At 43.6% G+C, this 16,613-nt stretch overlaps 1 protein-coding gene across 1 annotated transcript in view; it reads left to right on the plus strand.

The window, feature by feature from the left end:
- COL4A5 (collagen type IV alpha 5 chain) overlaps positions 1-16,613 on the plus strand; it is a 358,955-nt gene that overhangs the window by 186,305 nt on the left and 156,037 nt on the right. The window contains exons 20-25 of the mRNA XM_073547642.1: positions 9,712-9,876; positions 11,521-11,604; positions 12,193-12,285; positions 13,159-13,229; positions 15,338-15,529; positions 16,313-16,481. Coding sequence (XP_073403743.1) covers positions 9,712-9,876; positions 11,521-11,604; positions 12,193-12,285; positions 13,159-13,229; positions 15,338-15,529; positions 16,313-16,481 — 774 coding nt within the window. The remainder of the gene's footprint in view (positions 1-9,711; positions 9,877-11,520; positions 11,605-12,192; positions 12,286-13,158; positions 13,230-15,337; positions 15,530-16,312; positions 16,482-16,613) is intronic.

The following is a 16,613-nucleotide window of genomic DNA, read 5'->3' on the forward strand; positions in this document are numbered from 1 at the left end:
TGTGGAGCTGGACTCGAGTCTGTTATCTTTGGAAAACTTCCAGGATTTAGATAGGAAGAGAAGACTCCTGGGCTGACCATTGAACCTGGACCATCCAATCTTGGAACATTGCTCCCCAGCCGAGAAGACTGACGTCCGTCGTTACTATCTTACGACAAATGGGCAGAAAAGGACTTCCTCAGATGGCCCAATTGGGAACACTTCCACCATTCCAGGGACAGTTTTACCCACGAGGGGACTGAGACACCTATCCAGGGAACAGGCCGATCTGTCCCATCTAGATAGAAGGAAGAGTTGAAGAGAACACATAAAGAATTGAGCAAACAGGATTGCTTCCATTGACGCAAGCATCTTGCCTAGGTCACTCATGCAAAAGCGGAGGGAGCGGGGAGAGCGACCTTTGAGAGACCGAACCCCACGCATACGTGGTAGAGACTTTTCTTTGGGAAGGAAAATCTTTGTCTCGGCAGTGTCGAAAAGCATTCCCAGGCACACAAGACGTTGTACCAGAATCAGAGATGGCCTCACGATATAGATGATCCAGCCCAGATGGGAAAGAGTGTGTAGGGTGATCCGTACACTATCCTGGCATGCCAAGGGTATTGCGGCCTTGAAGAGTATGTCTTCTAGATAAAGAAGGACAAGGATGCCCCTGCTGCGTAGAATGGCCGTCGCTGTCGCCATTATTTTCTGAACATTCTGTGGGCGTTGGCTCGGCTAAACGGCTGCGCTGTGAATCGGAAGTGAAGTCCTTGTTGAATGTCCATTGAGTGGAAGAAGTCTTCTGATTCCATGGAAGCTACCACGGATCTAAGGGACTCCATCTTGAAGTGACGCAGGCTCACGTATTTGTTTAGTAATTGGAGATCCCGAATGGGCGAACTGAACTGATGGGTCCATCTTGGGGACCACAAACAGGTTTGAATAAAAACCTGAGAAATGGTCTCTTGTAAGAATGGAGACAGTAACGCCGCCTTAGGGAGGGAGTCGACAGCCTTGAAGAAACCCGGAATGAGAAAAAGCAGTCTTCCGTGGACGAGACTCGAAAGAGGAAAAGAAATCTAGGGAGAGTGGAAAACGCTTATCTTGTAACCATAGGAGATGACGCCTTGGACCCAAGGCGACTTCGACTACGGACAGCCGTTCATCCTGGAACTGAAGGAAAACGAACGCCCACACTGAGAGACCTTCTAGGTGGGGGCGACCCGTCATGCTGCTGAGGAGAATCTGTTGGAGCCTGACCTGGTTTGAGCAGGTCTTGAGCACCAGTTCAGGGCTGGTTTAAGAGAGGGCCTTTTCCTTTGCTGATGCACCAGGGATTTGTCCTGTCTGGGCTTACTCTGTGGTGGGAACCTCCGAAAGGAGCAAAAGGGAACAGTACGACGGGGCATACGTTTGGCTCTCTGCTGGAATAGAGATGTACTCCTTCCTCCCATGACGTTGGACATAATCCTGTCAAGCTCTTCTTCAGCGAGCCAAGAACTTTATGCTTGTGGATTTATAACTTCCTGACAGCCAGGATACAGAGTGTAAAAGTTGGACCATTCACTTCGGACACCTTGGTCACAAACATCGGGGCACCTCAGGGGTGTGTTTTGTCCCCGTTACTGTTTTCTCTCTATACGAATGATTGCATCTCTTCAGCAGACTCAGTAAAAATCTTGAAATTTGCCGATGATATGACACTGATTGGTCTCATCAGGGGAAATGCTGAAGACTTGTATCGGAGTGAGGTGGAAAGAATATGTGACTGGTGTAAAGCCAATAATCTTGTACTCAACACTAAAAAAACTGCTGAGATGGTTGTGGATTTTAGGAAAGATCAACATGAGATACTTCCAATCTACATCCATGACGAAGTGGTTCTTAGGGTCACAGAGACCAAATTCCTTGGTGTTATCATCTCTCATGATCTTAAATGGGGGAAAAACGTGGATGCTGTTATAAGAAAAGCACAACAGAGGATGTTCTTCCTGCGTCAGCTGAAAAGATATGGTTTGTCTAAGAATCTGCTGATCTTATTCTTTAATGCTGTCATCAGATCTGTGATTTGTTCCTCTCTGATAGTCTGGTATGGGGGAGCCACTGCGCATGACAAACTCCGCTTACAAAGGACTTTCAGAACAGCAGAGAGAATTATAGGCTCCCCCCTGCCTAAAATCCAGGATCTTTATGATAAGAGTATTCGATCCCACGCATTGAAAATTTCATCCGATCCCTCTCACCCGGGACACTCCTCATTCCAACTACTCCCTTCAGGACGTCGCTTCAGAGTCCCCAAATGCAGTACCAACCGCCATATGAACAGCTTCTATCCACTCTCTGTTCAACAATTAAATCGTCATGTGTAGACTATATACTGTATCTGTCTTGTTAGATGTTACTTGTTGTATCTGTTGTTATATATTATGTTGCCTCTTTGCCACAAAGAATTCCTTGTATATATGTAATATGTACTTGGCGATAATAAATTTGATTGATTGATTGATTGAACCGTGGAAGGGGAAGCCTGTGAGGGACTACTTTGAAGCGGAGTCCGCGTTCCAGTCTTTCCGCCAAAAGCCCCTGCTGATAGAGATGATGTTGCCGGCTGCTATGGCTGAGCAGGCAGCTGCATCTAAGGACACGGATAAGAGATATTTTCCTGCGTGGCCAATGTGGTCCGCTAGATGATACCTTGGCGGTGATGTTTCGCCCAGGCGGAAACCGCCTTGGCTTCCCAGGTAGCCACAAAGGATGGGCCGAGGGACGAACCTTCAGCCTCAAAAGCGGACTTGGCTAGAGATTCAATGTGTATGACAGAGTGTTCCTTTGGGGAGGAACCATCAGACAGAGGGAGTGTAGTGTTTTTGTCTGGCCGTGGGACCAGAGGGTCCAAGGAGGGAGACGCTGCCCACTTGTTGAGCAGGTCAGTTGCAAAAAGGATACAGGATGCACATGCGTTTTCTTGTCTGGGTGCTGCCATTCCACCGAGAATATCCTGTTGAACTCGTCGTGGTTGGCAAAGGCATGGGGAGATCGCTCCATTTTCCTGAAAGACACAGTCAGTTCAGAGGGAGAGATCTTAGAGTCTTTAACATTAAGAGTCTCATTAATGGCGACAATTAAACAATCCACCGTGTCACGCAGTTTGGAGACCCGTGCTCAGTCCAGATCTGAATCTGACTCAGAGCGTGGGTCTGACTCTAACGCCTCTGGAGTGTCGGATGAAGGGATAACTGAGTCTGGACGGAGATAAGCTGGACGATGGGCTCATGCTGGTGCGCTTTTTGGAATTTGTGGACTTCCTGAGCGGGTAATGCCCTTTGGGTATGTGAGGGGTTAACAGCCGACGATTCCGTATTTGAGACCCACTGGCAGGGGCAGGATTTAGGAAGCCGTTCCAAAACCGAGACCAAGGTGTGAGATACCTTGGTTAGGTCAGCTACTGACTGAGATAGAGATGACACCCACTTAGGAGGGGGCACACTCTAGTTGCAAGCAGCGGGGGGCTCCTGGGAAGACATATTTTGCAATTATGGCAAAGGGAGAGGTCTGACCAGAGGGTAACTTCTTGTTGCAGGAGGAACAAGTAACGTGTATTGCAAATGGAGGATGATGGGAGTGACACTCTCTAGAGTTAGGTATAGATAGCTGGGAGAGACTATGAGCCCGGGAATATCTGCCAGGGATGAGAGCTGACCCCACCCCAAGCGACAGAAGTTACAGCACCTGGATGCTATGCCAGGAGAACACCAGTAGGCAGCCGCAGAGGAGGAGGAGGAGTCCAGGGGCTGTGTGTAAAGCTGCAGGCTGTGAGAAGATGGGGCCGAATCGTGGGTGGAGCCAATAGCGCTCAGATTTCCTGCCAGAGGAAGGAAGGAAGAGAAGGCGCGGAGTTTGCCGGGTCTTGAGAGAAAAGGTGCGCATTATGCCGGGTCTGGGGAGACAGAGCAGCGCTGATAGACCGGAGGGAGTGAGCGGGGCTGGACAGAGAGCCAACGCGAGCGATTGGACGGCCTGCGGGGGGCGTGGGCTAGCCCTGTAGCAGGCCGAGGCCAAAGCCGGGAACTAAATTTAGACAGGGAAGCCGCAGGGGGAAGGGGGGAGCGCGGACGACTCTGCATACTGCCGAGGGAGCAAAAAATGCGACCGGAAATATTACAGGGGCCGGAGGGCAACTGTTATCCCCTCTGGTCAGTGACCCATAAAATATTCATTTTCATTTTATATTTTTTTTATAAATGGAGCCCCCCTTTGTCGCCTGAAATACCTGTCCTAAAGAGTTTGTCCCTCTTCGCAGAAGTGGCGCTGGAAGACAGACTTGCCTGCAGACCTCCTGGCCACTGAAGCGTCATCGGTAGCCGTCGGGTAATGAAACAGTCCTCCTACCCCTGAGTGATTGGCTATGGAGGGCAGGCCGCATAGGGGGATAGTGGCAGGGACCAGTCGTCATCTTCCGTCTTCCTTCCCCTGGGCGACCGGCTATGGGGGGCGGGCGGCGCAGGGGGTATTTACAAGGATCAGTCCGCATCTTCGGTCTTGCGGATGCCCCAAACACGTGTGAAGTGTTAGGAGGCATGGATTCCTGCTTACCAGACACGAGAGGGTACAGTAGTGACGCATTCCCACACTGTGCTCCCGGTCTCTAGGGGGGAGAGCAGAGTGAACAGTTACAGCTTGTGATCTTGGCGACGGTGTGTATCTGAAAAATAGAAATCTAATATGTATGTGTGTGTGTGTGTGTGTGTATGTCCGGGATAGGCATCCGCACCGTCGCAGCTACAGTCACAAAATTTGGCACAGTCACACGTCTGGACCCCGAGAGCGTCCTAAGCTATGTTGTGAGGCGAAATTTTAACCCTGCGCGTTCCAATTCACCAAACAATTTTGCCCCTTTCTACATAATGGGGGAAAAAGTGTGTGCACGTCAAGCCCCGCCCCTCATTATGATGTCATAATGCCCCTATCTACATACTGGGGAAACTGCGTATTAAGCCCCGCCCCTCATTATGATGTCACAATGGTTGCCATGGCGACGCTGATGTCATCATAGGTTGGAAGCCCCGCCGCTCATTATGATGTATGTCATAATGGTTGACTATGAGATGGAGGATGTGTGATGGGTATATGGGCACTGGACTATGGGATGGAGGATATGTATGATGGGTATATGGGAACGGGACTATGGGATGGAGGATATGTATGATGGGTATATGGGCACGGGACTATGGGATGGAGGATATGTATGATGGGTATATGGGCATTGGACTATGAGATGAAGGATGTGTGATGGGTATATAGGCACTCGACTATGGGATGGCGAATATGTATGATGGGTATATGGGCATGGACTATGGGATGGAGAATATGTATAATGGGTATATGGCATGGGACTATGGGATGGAGGATGTGTGATGGGTATATGGGCACTCGACTATGGGATGGAGGATATGTATGATGGGTATATGGGCACGGGCCTATGGGATCGTGGATATGTATGATGGGTATATGGGCACGGGACTATGGGATGGAGGATAATTATAATTTGTTATAACTAACCACAGTTAGTTACTATGCCCGGGCAGTGCCGGGCTCTTCAGCTCGTCATTAATAAAACACAACAAAACTTAAAGGTAGATATGGGGCTGAGAGCAGCCCATGTCCACCTCCTACTGACACTAAGCTAAAACTGAGTTGCCTTCTGCCAGTTAGTGGGTATATACTGCTGGGGAGGAGCTAACTCTTTTTTTGCATAGTGTCAACCTCCAAGTGGCAGCAGCATACACCCATGGTTTCCTGTGTCCCCCAATGAAGCGAGAGAGAAATATTTTTTACTATAAGGCTATGTGCACACGCTGCGGATTCTGCTGCGGATCTGCTGCGGATTTGGCCTCTGCGGATCCGCAGCAGTTCTGCAGACAGTGTACAGTACAATGTAAGTCTATGTGATTTACAATCCGCTGTGCACATGCTGCGGATTTTCAACTGCGGAAAAGCTGCGGTTTTGAATCCGCAGAAAGAATTGACATGTGAATTGGAACACGCGGGGTTAAAATTTCGCCTCACAACATAGCTTAGGACGCTCTCTGGGTCCAGACGTGCGACTGTGCCAAATTTTGTGGCTGTAGCTGCGACGGTGTGGATGCCTAGCCCGGACATACACACACACACACACACACACATACATACACACACTTTGAGCTTTATATATTAGATTTTCTATAGTACTGGGAATGTTCTGTTTATTTAATTCTTCTAATACATTTTTTAAATATTTTTTTAATGCAAAAAACAGCTAGATAGCCCTAACCTTTTCCTGAAACCAAGGATTACCTTTGGTTTGGTAGAGGATAGGTTTATCAGAATGTCCAACTTCAAAAATCACAAATTAGCAGCACCTCAGACAGCACCCCTCATATTTGATTCACAGACATCAAGGAGCAGACACATCTCAACATCAGCGGTACAGAGGAAACTGCTAGAAGCAGGCCTTTATGATTGAGTTGCAGCAAAGAAGCCAATACTAAGGACCACAAGGAAGAAGAGACTTGTTTGGGCCAACTGACACAAAAGGATATTACATCACTGGAATTGGGGGTTTCATCTGAATCATGTCATTTGGAGATTTAGAGAGAAACACCAGATTTAAGTGCTCAGCATAGAGCGCCGGCCAAGTGTGATCCAAGATATTATGTAAAATGTTCCCCCACAAAATTTAAACTCAATCCACAAAAAAAGGAAGCCCCCACTCAGGTCTGTCATCTGTCAATAGAAATATAGGGGCTTCAACATTACTGGTAACTGATAACACAAAGGCTCTGGAAAAGTGTTGTGGCTCTTTGTCCTCCAAATGAAAACTAGTGAAATCTGCACTCCCAAATCCAAATGTCCCTTCTGAGCCCTACAGTGTGCCTCATTTAGCACTAAAAGGTTTGTCATTTCTGTAGTAATGAGAGCCCGCTTAAGTTAGTGGTGCGTGTCTCCAGAATTATGAGCTGGGCGTAATGTACGGGTGCTAGAGTGTACTGGGCTCTACAATGTATGGGAACTACAACATACTGGGCACTACAATGGCAAATTTTATATTTTCATTCGGCAACATCCACTGCTGTTTGTTTCTGGAAAACACCCATGGAGTCAAAATTGTGATTACACCTGTAGATAAATTCCCAGAGGGTTGGAATTATAAAAATGTGATCACTTGAGAGCGGGTATTCTGCTCTTTTGGCACTTGGAGGCTCTCTAAATGGTATTCTTAAATTATTCTATGAAAATTTGTTCTCCAAGATTCAAATAGCGCTGCTTCCCTATGTGTGGCTAAGCAGTACTGTATTGCCACATTTAACAGGAATTGTGTGACAAATATTGGTGCCATTCTTACCCATTTCCCTATGTGAAAATGTAAAATCTTTTGCTAAAACATAATTTTTGTGGTAAAAAGGGTAATTATTTTTTCTTCACTGCTCAATGTTATAAAATTCTGTGACACACCCGTGCTGTCAATATGATCACTGCTCCTTTAGATGAATTAATTGAGAAGTGTAGTTTCCAAAATGAGGTCAATTGTGGGGATTTCTGCTGTTTTGGCATGTCAGGTGCTCTTCACCTGTCACATGGCATCCACAATCTATTCCATCCAAGTTTGTACTCCAGAATTCAATTGGTGTTTTTCCTTTTCGAGCCCTGCCATGTGCCCAAACAGTACTTTTCCATCACATACTGTATGGGGTATCGGTGTACTCAGGATAAAATGGGCCCCAATATTTGTTGGGAAATTTCTCCTGTTACCCTTGTGAAAAAGAATAACTTTGGACTAAAGCAACATTTTTGAGGGAATAATGTATCTTTTCATTTTCACGAGTCAGCGATATAAAATTCAGTACCGATGGCTTCAAGATGTTCACCAGACCTCTACATAAGTTTCTTGTGGGGTGTAATTTCCAAAATGGGATCTTTTGAGGGGTGTTTCTACTGTTTAGGAACATCATGGGCTTTGCAAATGTAACATGGCGAACACTATCTATTCCAACCAATTTTGCGCTCCAAAAGTCAAATGGTTTTCCTTTCTTTCTGAGACCTCCCATGAGCCCAAAAAAGTAGTTTCCCACCACATATGGGGTATCTGTGTACTCAGGAGAAATTACTCAACAAATTGTATGGCCCATTTTCCCCTGTTACCTTTGTGAAAATTAAAAAATGTGAGCTAACGCAAAGTTGTTATTGGAAAAGCTAAAATTTTATTTTTTTTTGTTTTACATTGCCTTACTTCCTTTGAAGCACCTAAAGAGTTAATAAACTTGTTGTATGTGGTTATGAGCACTTTGAGTGGTGCAGGTTTTAAAATGGTATCACCTTGGAGTATTTTCTGTCTCAGATATGCCCCTCGAAGTGACTTCAGAATTGGTTTGCAGATTTTGTTGGAAAAATTAAAAAAATGCTGATTAACCCTTCTAGATGTTTCAAAAGTGATGCTGATATAAAGTAGACATGTGTCAAATGTTATTAATTATCTATTTTGTGTGATGTAATATCTGGCTTAAGAGCATAAAAATCAAAGTTTGAAAATTGCGAAATTGTCACATCAGTACTTTCATAAATAAACACAAATGATGTTGACCAAAATGTACCACTAACATAAAGTTCAACGTGTCATGAAAAAGCATTCTCAGAATCACTGGGTTATATTGAAGCGAGGAAGAGGACTTGAACTGTAGTGTCACACATTGAGATTAGTAAACCTAAAAGTCACTACTGACCTTTTAATGAGCCTAACCAGAATCTCAATTTGCAGACACGGTGTTTTGGGGTATTGCCCCTCATCAGTGCAAAGTATGAGATCTGACTTGGCTGTAAGACAGGCTGCTTAGTGGGATCTAAGGGATAATGTTCAATTACTGGAGAGTAGTATTTGGTGTTGCCACCTTTTGTCCTCAAAACATATCAATTCTTCTAGGTGCACTTGTTTGCAGTTTTTGAAGGAACTCGGTAGAAAGGTTGTTCCCAAAAATATAGGCTTGTGCAAATCCTTTTCTTTTGACTTTTGCACAGTACTGCATACATATATTGGTATTAGTGTTACTTGAATTTTTGCGTTTGATAACTTCTGAGCAGTAATCTTATTATCATCTCCATAGAACAGAAATCATCCTAATTTTGGAATATTAGGCTCAGTGTACAAAAGGAAAGCTACAAGATATACATTTTTCATATAGATAGAGAAATATAAAATTAAAACTGATGATCCAAAATTCTCGAAAATGTTTAACATAAACTTGATTTAAACGAGACATATTAGTGATAATCTATGAACCAATGTATTTTTTCAGATTTTTACCACTTTGTAATTATTTTAGTGAAACATATAATAAAATACAATACATACACTTGCAAGAAAGGTAAGTGAATGCTTTAGAATTGGCCTATAATCACTAAATTAGGTCCATTCCTCTTTTTCATCATGTGATCGGCAATGTGACTAACCAGATCACTTATCATATATGTTGTGAACTGGATGTTACTTTCTCAATGTTATCCTACAAGAATCACATTGTGGTTCTCAAAGTATTGCATTCAAAAACTGTTCTCCAAGCTGGAACGGCGAGGAGTAGTAAATATTATTTAGATTTAAATTTTGAATTTGGATTGATTTTTCTTTAACTTGGACAAACCCTTTAAAATTTGTCAGTACTACCGAATATCAAAATATATTGTTTCTTGTGTTCTCTGTAGGTACCTCTGCCACTGGTTCCCCAGGAGACCCTGGCTTTCCAGGAGAAAGAGGACAAAAAGGAGATCAAGGCCCTCCAGGAATATCAATACCAGGCACTCCTGGTGCAGATGGCCGTGTTGGACCTCCAGGACCACCTGGACCTCCTGGGACTTCAATAGGTGGTGGTAAGTATATTGATGGCTTCTTATAGGGAATGTATTATTTTACGTTTTTACTGATTACATTATTTTTCTGTCATCTGCTTTTCTTACAATATTTATCACAAATCATTTTAGATGAGTGATTCTAATTTTGATAAAGATGGCCCATTGACTTTTGCTGAAGAGTGTTGTAAGCATTCTATGCCTCCCGTGCAGAGGTTGCAGGGCAGGGAGGGGAATGAGGTGAGCTGTGAGCAACACCTATTGTCCGTATCGAATCTTGGTTATCGGTCTCCAGCTTTATAATTCTGCCTGTGATGACTATCACAGGCAGAAAAAACTTTACCCTGGGATTTTTCTTTTCTCCCCGTATGGGAATAAGAACTTACTGGCTAGTAGTTGCTAACGACATACCTGTTCTGCTCCTCGACAAGCTTAGATAGTGATTCTCTTGCTTACTTTAATCTGTCGATAGAGCAGCTTTCTTCCAGTCTGCTTTACTTACGTCATGTTGACTGACAGCATCCTCGACCTAATGCATCAAGGATCTGACTGTCAATCAGCTTGATGTTGGCAGTAACATCCCATCGATTGAGCAGAATGAAAGAGAAGAATCTGTTTTACCTACGTGAGGTCAAATAAAAAAGGAGCATAGCCGGCAGGAGATGTCCATGAAACCTCTGCGTTGGAAGACATCGTCATAGGGCATGACATGCAGATAGTTAGCAACTACTTGCCAGCAAGTTCTTAACCCCAGAGAGAGGAAAAATCACAAAACTCCAGGATAACCCCTTTAACATAAAATCTTTGATTTATACAATTGGACAATTCCCGTTGACCCTTTCAATTTAATGACTAGTGTTCTTACAACCTTTTACTGTTCAGTTGGTTTATTGTTAGTTCAATGTAAACAGAAATACCGGATGAAAAGGGCTTATTTTGATCTTGTTAAATGGAAACAATTGCAGAGTAAAATTCAAAACTATTTGTAAAAGCAAGACAACTTTACAATTTATCTCTATTTCAAATACCTATCTGGAGGGATTTTTAATTCTATCAATTACTGCTCGCTGGCAAGTTCATGGCAGCCTCCTAGTCAAGGAGCTCAGCGCTTGCAAGATCTTTGCTTTCGTTATTGTGAATAGAGTTGAGCGACTTTAGTCGGATCGGGTTTCATGAAACAAAATTTGTTTCACATGAAACTAGTCCGACTAGGGCAAAAAAAGTCGGCGTTTCGTCCGAAACCCGACCCCAATGCAAGTCAATGGGGAATAAAAGTCAGCATTGAGTGGATGAATGTCATCCGCTCAATGCCGACTTTTATTTCCCATTGATTTTTATTGGGGTCAGGTTTCGGACGAAACTCCAACTTTTTTTGCCCTAGTCGGACCAGTTTCGTCTGAAACAAATTTTGTTTCATGAAACCCGATCCGACTAAAGTCGCTCAACTCTAATTGCGAATACTGTTCTAAAGCTGATTCAGTTGCTGGACTCAGCCAGCTTCAGTGCCCCTGTGCTTCTCTGATGCTGCAGAGCGAAAGCTGTCTATGTAGCATGCGAGAGCGCACAGATAGAGCCAGTGTCTCAACCATGCTGCTGGAAGCCAATAATAACCTGCTATTTGTAGTGAATGCATATAAAAATGTTTTTAATTTTTTTTATACTTAGTTGGAGAATTATGTATGCCAGGTCCACCAGGCCTTCCGGGCCTCCAAGGTGATCCAGGTCTTTCTGGAGAAAGAGGACAAAAAGGTAATCTTTTTAGTATTCAGGTTTGTCATTTGTCTTGTTTTAAAGCAAACAGGTCAGCAGGATTTTGTTATGTAAACTACAGGCATTGTGAGGTTGGTAGTGTTAAACTGATTAAGATGATACCTAGAGTGAAGAAATCTGTCTTGTGGTTCTTGTGTAATCATTGCTAGAATTTTTCAGTTAATGATACACAAGAACTACAAGACGGATTCCTTCACCCAGGTTTCATTTTAATCAGTTTCACAATGCTATCCTGACAAATGTCTGTGGTTTACATAGCAAAATCCTGCTGACAGATTCGCTTTAAGCAAAAACTTGTCTAGCAAAAGTTTCAGCATAAGTTAATTCATATGCAATATATAGCATCTTGTCTGGAGTTATTACTTTGTAGGCCTTTTCCAAAAGCCTTATCAATATTATTCTATGGAAGGATTGATAAGAAGCATTAGATATGATACATAACAGTGTGACAAAGATATAACATCACTGTGATATTGATGTCTGCAGAATCATTTTTGGTCTTCATCTTCACTTTACATTTATTTTTCTATATGAATTAATAAATTATGATATTTTATATGTCTGCAGGTGACACTGGAGATACATGTTTCAACTGCATAGGAAATGACATTCAAGGCCAGAAAGGAGAACCAGGCCAACCTGGTTCTCCTGGGAGTCCAGGTAAATAAAAAGGATTTTTATACTTGTAATACTGCTGGACAGATATACTTTAATTGTTTGTTGGTACATACAGATATAATATTGATTGAACATTTCTTGTTACCAGTGTTTCAAAGATGACCTATCACGTGCTCAAAAAATGCAGTTAAACACCTAATACAAATCCTTGATCTCCCCTCATATGGCCACTTTTTTCATTTTATGATGTGTCACTCCTTTGCAGAGATATTCACTTTTGTTGCTTTTGGAGCACTGCATGTGAAATCTCTGCTTGTAGACCAGTTGGGCATTTCTTCAGAGTCTTCTCTGTGGTTGTGCACAATCACACCCTCCCTCACAGTTGCTGAAAATTACTAAGTAGCATATGAGTCTACTAGATCACCTGCTGAACTATGATTGGCAGCTTCTGAGGGGAGGATTGAAAGTGCACACCCACAAAGAAGACTGAATAAACATCCAGTTGGCCTACAAGCAGAGATTTCACATATTTCTTCCCTAATTAAACAAATGTGAATATCTCTGTAATGGAGTGAGGCAGTAGAAAACGGAAAAGAGCACACAATCAGGGGCTCTCTGGAATTTTTACAAGGTATTTAACTCAATATTTTGGCCTGAGTTACAGGTCCTCTGTAAAGAACTACATTTAAGAAATAATACATTATAAACTAGTGGGGTGCTTCATGGCTAAAAACAAGATTGGTCTTTGCAGTTCAGAAGATTTTCTGATCTTATGGTCCTATGTCTGTGTACCTGGTTCTTTCTTTCTTTCCACTTGGGCTATGTTATAATCAAGCATTTGGGCTCATCACAACGAGAACATTGGCAAACGTTAACATTTACAATTTGCACACTTTTTTTTTATTATTTTCATAGGGGTGCCTGGTTATCCTGGACCAAAAGGTGATCCTGGTCTTCCTGGTTTGCCTGGTTCCCCTGGGCAATCAGTAAGTGTTTATAGTGTTCTGATTTTTGTCAATTACTCTAAGGCAGGGGTGGGGAATCTTTTTTCTGCCAAGAGCGATTTGGTACCGCATATACTTGTGTATAAGCCGACCCGAGTATAAACCGACCACCCTAGTTTTCCCTCAAAAACTGGGAAAACTTATTGACTCGAGTATAAGCCTAGGGTGGAAAATGCAGCAGCTACCGGTAAATTTCAAAAATAAAAATAGATACCAATACAAGTAAAATTAATTGAGACATCAGTAGGTTAAATGTTTTTGAATATACATATTGAATCAGGAGCCCCATATAATTCTCCATACAGTTCATTATTCCCCATAAGATGCTCCATACAAAATACACCCCATAAGCACAAAGGTTAATAATGGCCCCATAAGATGCTCCATGGAATAATATGCCCCATATGATGCTCCATAGATTATGCCCCCATAAGATGCTTCATAGATTATGCCCCCATAAGATGCTCCATAGATTATGCCCCCATATGTTGCCCCATAAGATGCTTCATTGATTGTGCTCCATATGCTGCCCCATAAGATGCTCCATAGAATAGGCCCTATATGCTGCTGCTAAATAAAAAAAAAATGACATACTCACCTTTCGTCGCTGGGGGCCAGGTGCCAGTGTCCTGAGCAGACGGGGACACCGGCGCGCTATGGGGGACAGGTACCGGTGTCACCGCTGGCTCAGGACCCCGGCACCTGAGATATTCACCTGTCCCCGGTCCACCGCTGCGCGCTCTGTCTTCTGGGTCCTCTGTCATTCAGGCAGATGGCGCGGCGCGCACTAACTAAGTCATCGCGCCCTCTGACCTGAACATCACAGCCAGAGGACGCGGAGGACAGAGCAGTGCGCAGCGGTGGACCGGGGACCGGTGAATATCGCATATACTCACCCCCTCCTGGCGCAGTCTCTGCAACCCCGCTTCTCCCACAGTCTCCGGCAGCTATTCCTTCCTTCAGCGGTCACGTGGTACCGCTCATTAAAGTCATGAATATGCACATATTCATGACTTTAATGAGCGGTACCACGTGACCGCTGAAGGAAGGAGCCTGAGACCGTGTGAGAAGCCGGAGGGCTGCAGAGTTGCGCCGGGGAAGGGGTAAGTATGATCTGACACCCCCACTCCACCGCCGACCCCCTGGTGTATATGACTTGCGTATAAGCCGAGAGGGGGCACTTTCAGCCCCCAAAAATGGGCTGAAAATCTCGGCTTATACGCGAGTATATACGGTATTTATACCATCCTTTGGGGGCCATACAAACTCCGCCCACAAAGTACATCCTGACACTGGCAACGGTGTCAGGACATAATCTTTCATTGCATGCCCTTCAGTTTTCAGTAGTGAACACTGCATGTGTGTGCTAACAGAGTAAGAAGAAATGAATGAGCTGGTGGCAATCAAAATACAGCTTCCTGCCCAAGAGTGCGGTCCCTGAGAATCTGCCCGGGGGCCTGAGGTTTCCCACCCATGCTCTAAGACTAAATTCACACATTCAGTATTTGGTCACTATTTTACATCAGTATTTATAAGCCAAAACGAGTGTGTGATAAATACAGAAGTGGTGACATGTTTCTATTATACTTTTCCTCTGATTGTTCCACTCTTAGTTTTGGCTAAAAATACTGATGTAAAATACTGAGTTAATACTGATATTGTGATCATAGCTTAAAGCAAATATACCCAAAGCTCATCAATGCTTAGGAGGAATGGTATTGTATCTTTACAATGACCAGAAACAAATTGAAATTATTTAGTAAAGTAATAATATCTCATAGACAAAACTTTTTTCTAATGTCCTGCTAGTACTCATATAGTATTTATGAACATTTTTATGCCTATGTTGACCAGTATATGCTTTTTTTTCCTTTGGAAAAGTGCCATGGCAGTTTCCTGAGCTATTGCTAATATTGGACATAGTAAGAAACTGAAGTTTAAGTTCGTCCAGAATATTTCCCATTCTTTTTTAATACACCTTCATTCGATTTCAACTGCAGTGTTGTTTGTCCAAGAAATGTTGTGTGGAAATCAAGTAAAAGAAATTTTAACAATGAGTGTGATAAGTGTGTAAAAACTGTGCCACACAGGGATTCTCTGGTTCTCCTGGTAGCACTGGTCGCCCTGGCCCGAAAGGTGATCCTGGTGATGTGGTTGCATTACCTGGACTGAAAGGAGATAAAGGAGACACTGGATTTCCAGGACCAGCAGGAAGCCCTGGTTTTGATGGTCGCCCTGGAAGAGATGGAATTCCTGGACTTCCTGGGACTAAGGGAGAGCCGGTATGTGTGTTATTTTTAGATGGCCATACCATTTTCTTTATGGCCATTTCTTATTCTTTTTGTCAGTGGGGAAAATCCTTACATACTCTTAACACTACCTAATCAGTGCTGACTTAAGGGCCCGTTACACATAGCGATATCGCTAGCAATATCGCTGTAACGTCACTGGTTTTGTGACACAGCAGCGATATCGCTAGCGACATCGCTACATGTGATACTTACCTCCGACCGGCTCCCCCGCTGATTATCGCTGATCACGCGAGAACGTCCTGGACCATTTCTCGTCGGGCGCTTCCTGTTGGGCTTCCTGTTGCGCCGACGCGCTGCGTCTGACAGGTAAGTAGCGACCCCCGACCACTGCTATGTCGCTGGTGAGATCTGCCTGTGTGGCAGCTCACTAGTGACCACTTAGTGATGCACCAGCGATCCATATCGTTGTCGGGATCGCTGGTGCATCGCTAAGTGTAACGGTACCCTTAGGGAAACACACTATAGACAATATAGACAATAGTATTGTCCATTTGTTAGTTTATTTATACATTTCCAGGAGGAATAACAGAGAAAAGGCATTGTGCAGAGATGATGCTACGTTATGTTATACAGAAGTATTCCCTATACTGTAATTGTTATGCAGAACAGATTTCCTACAGCACATTTTCAGTTACTTCATATATTACACATACTGTCCATCTTTTTGATAGTATCATCCTTTTAGAGGTCTATTTTCAATACAAATTTTAGGTGTTGATAAGAAATGATATTATGATTCTTATTATTTTGCAGGGTGGTCTTGCTTTCAAAGGAGAACGTGGCCAACCAGGCGAACCTGGCCTCCCTGGACTTCCAGGTGATAGAGGTCCCTTGGGTCCTCCTGGCTTTGGTCCACCTGGACCTGCTGGTGAGAAAGGAGTTCAAGGAGTTTCTGGTCGACCAGGAGCAACTGGAGTTCCAGGTAACTAATTATGTGCATTCTCCCCCCGAAATATAAGGTATATTCAGTATTACAGAATAACGTTAATGGTTTAATTGTTGTTCTCACAATGGTAAGTTGTCACCTATCTGTATGTCAGGGGATAATTTAGTG

The sequence above is a fragment of the Dendrobates tinctorius genome, unplaced genomic scaffold (assembly GCF_039654945.1).
Source record: "Dendrobates tinctorius isolate UK_male_01 unplaced genomic scaffold, ASM3965494v1 ptg000154l, whole genome shotgun sequence".
NCBI lineage: Eukaryota > Metazoa > Chordata > Amphibia > Anura > Dendrobatidae > Dendrobates > Dendrobates tinctorius.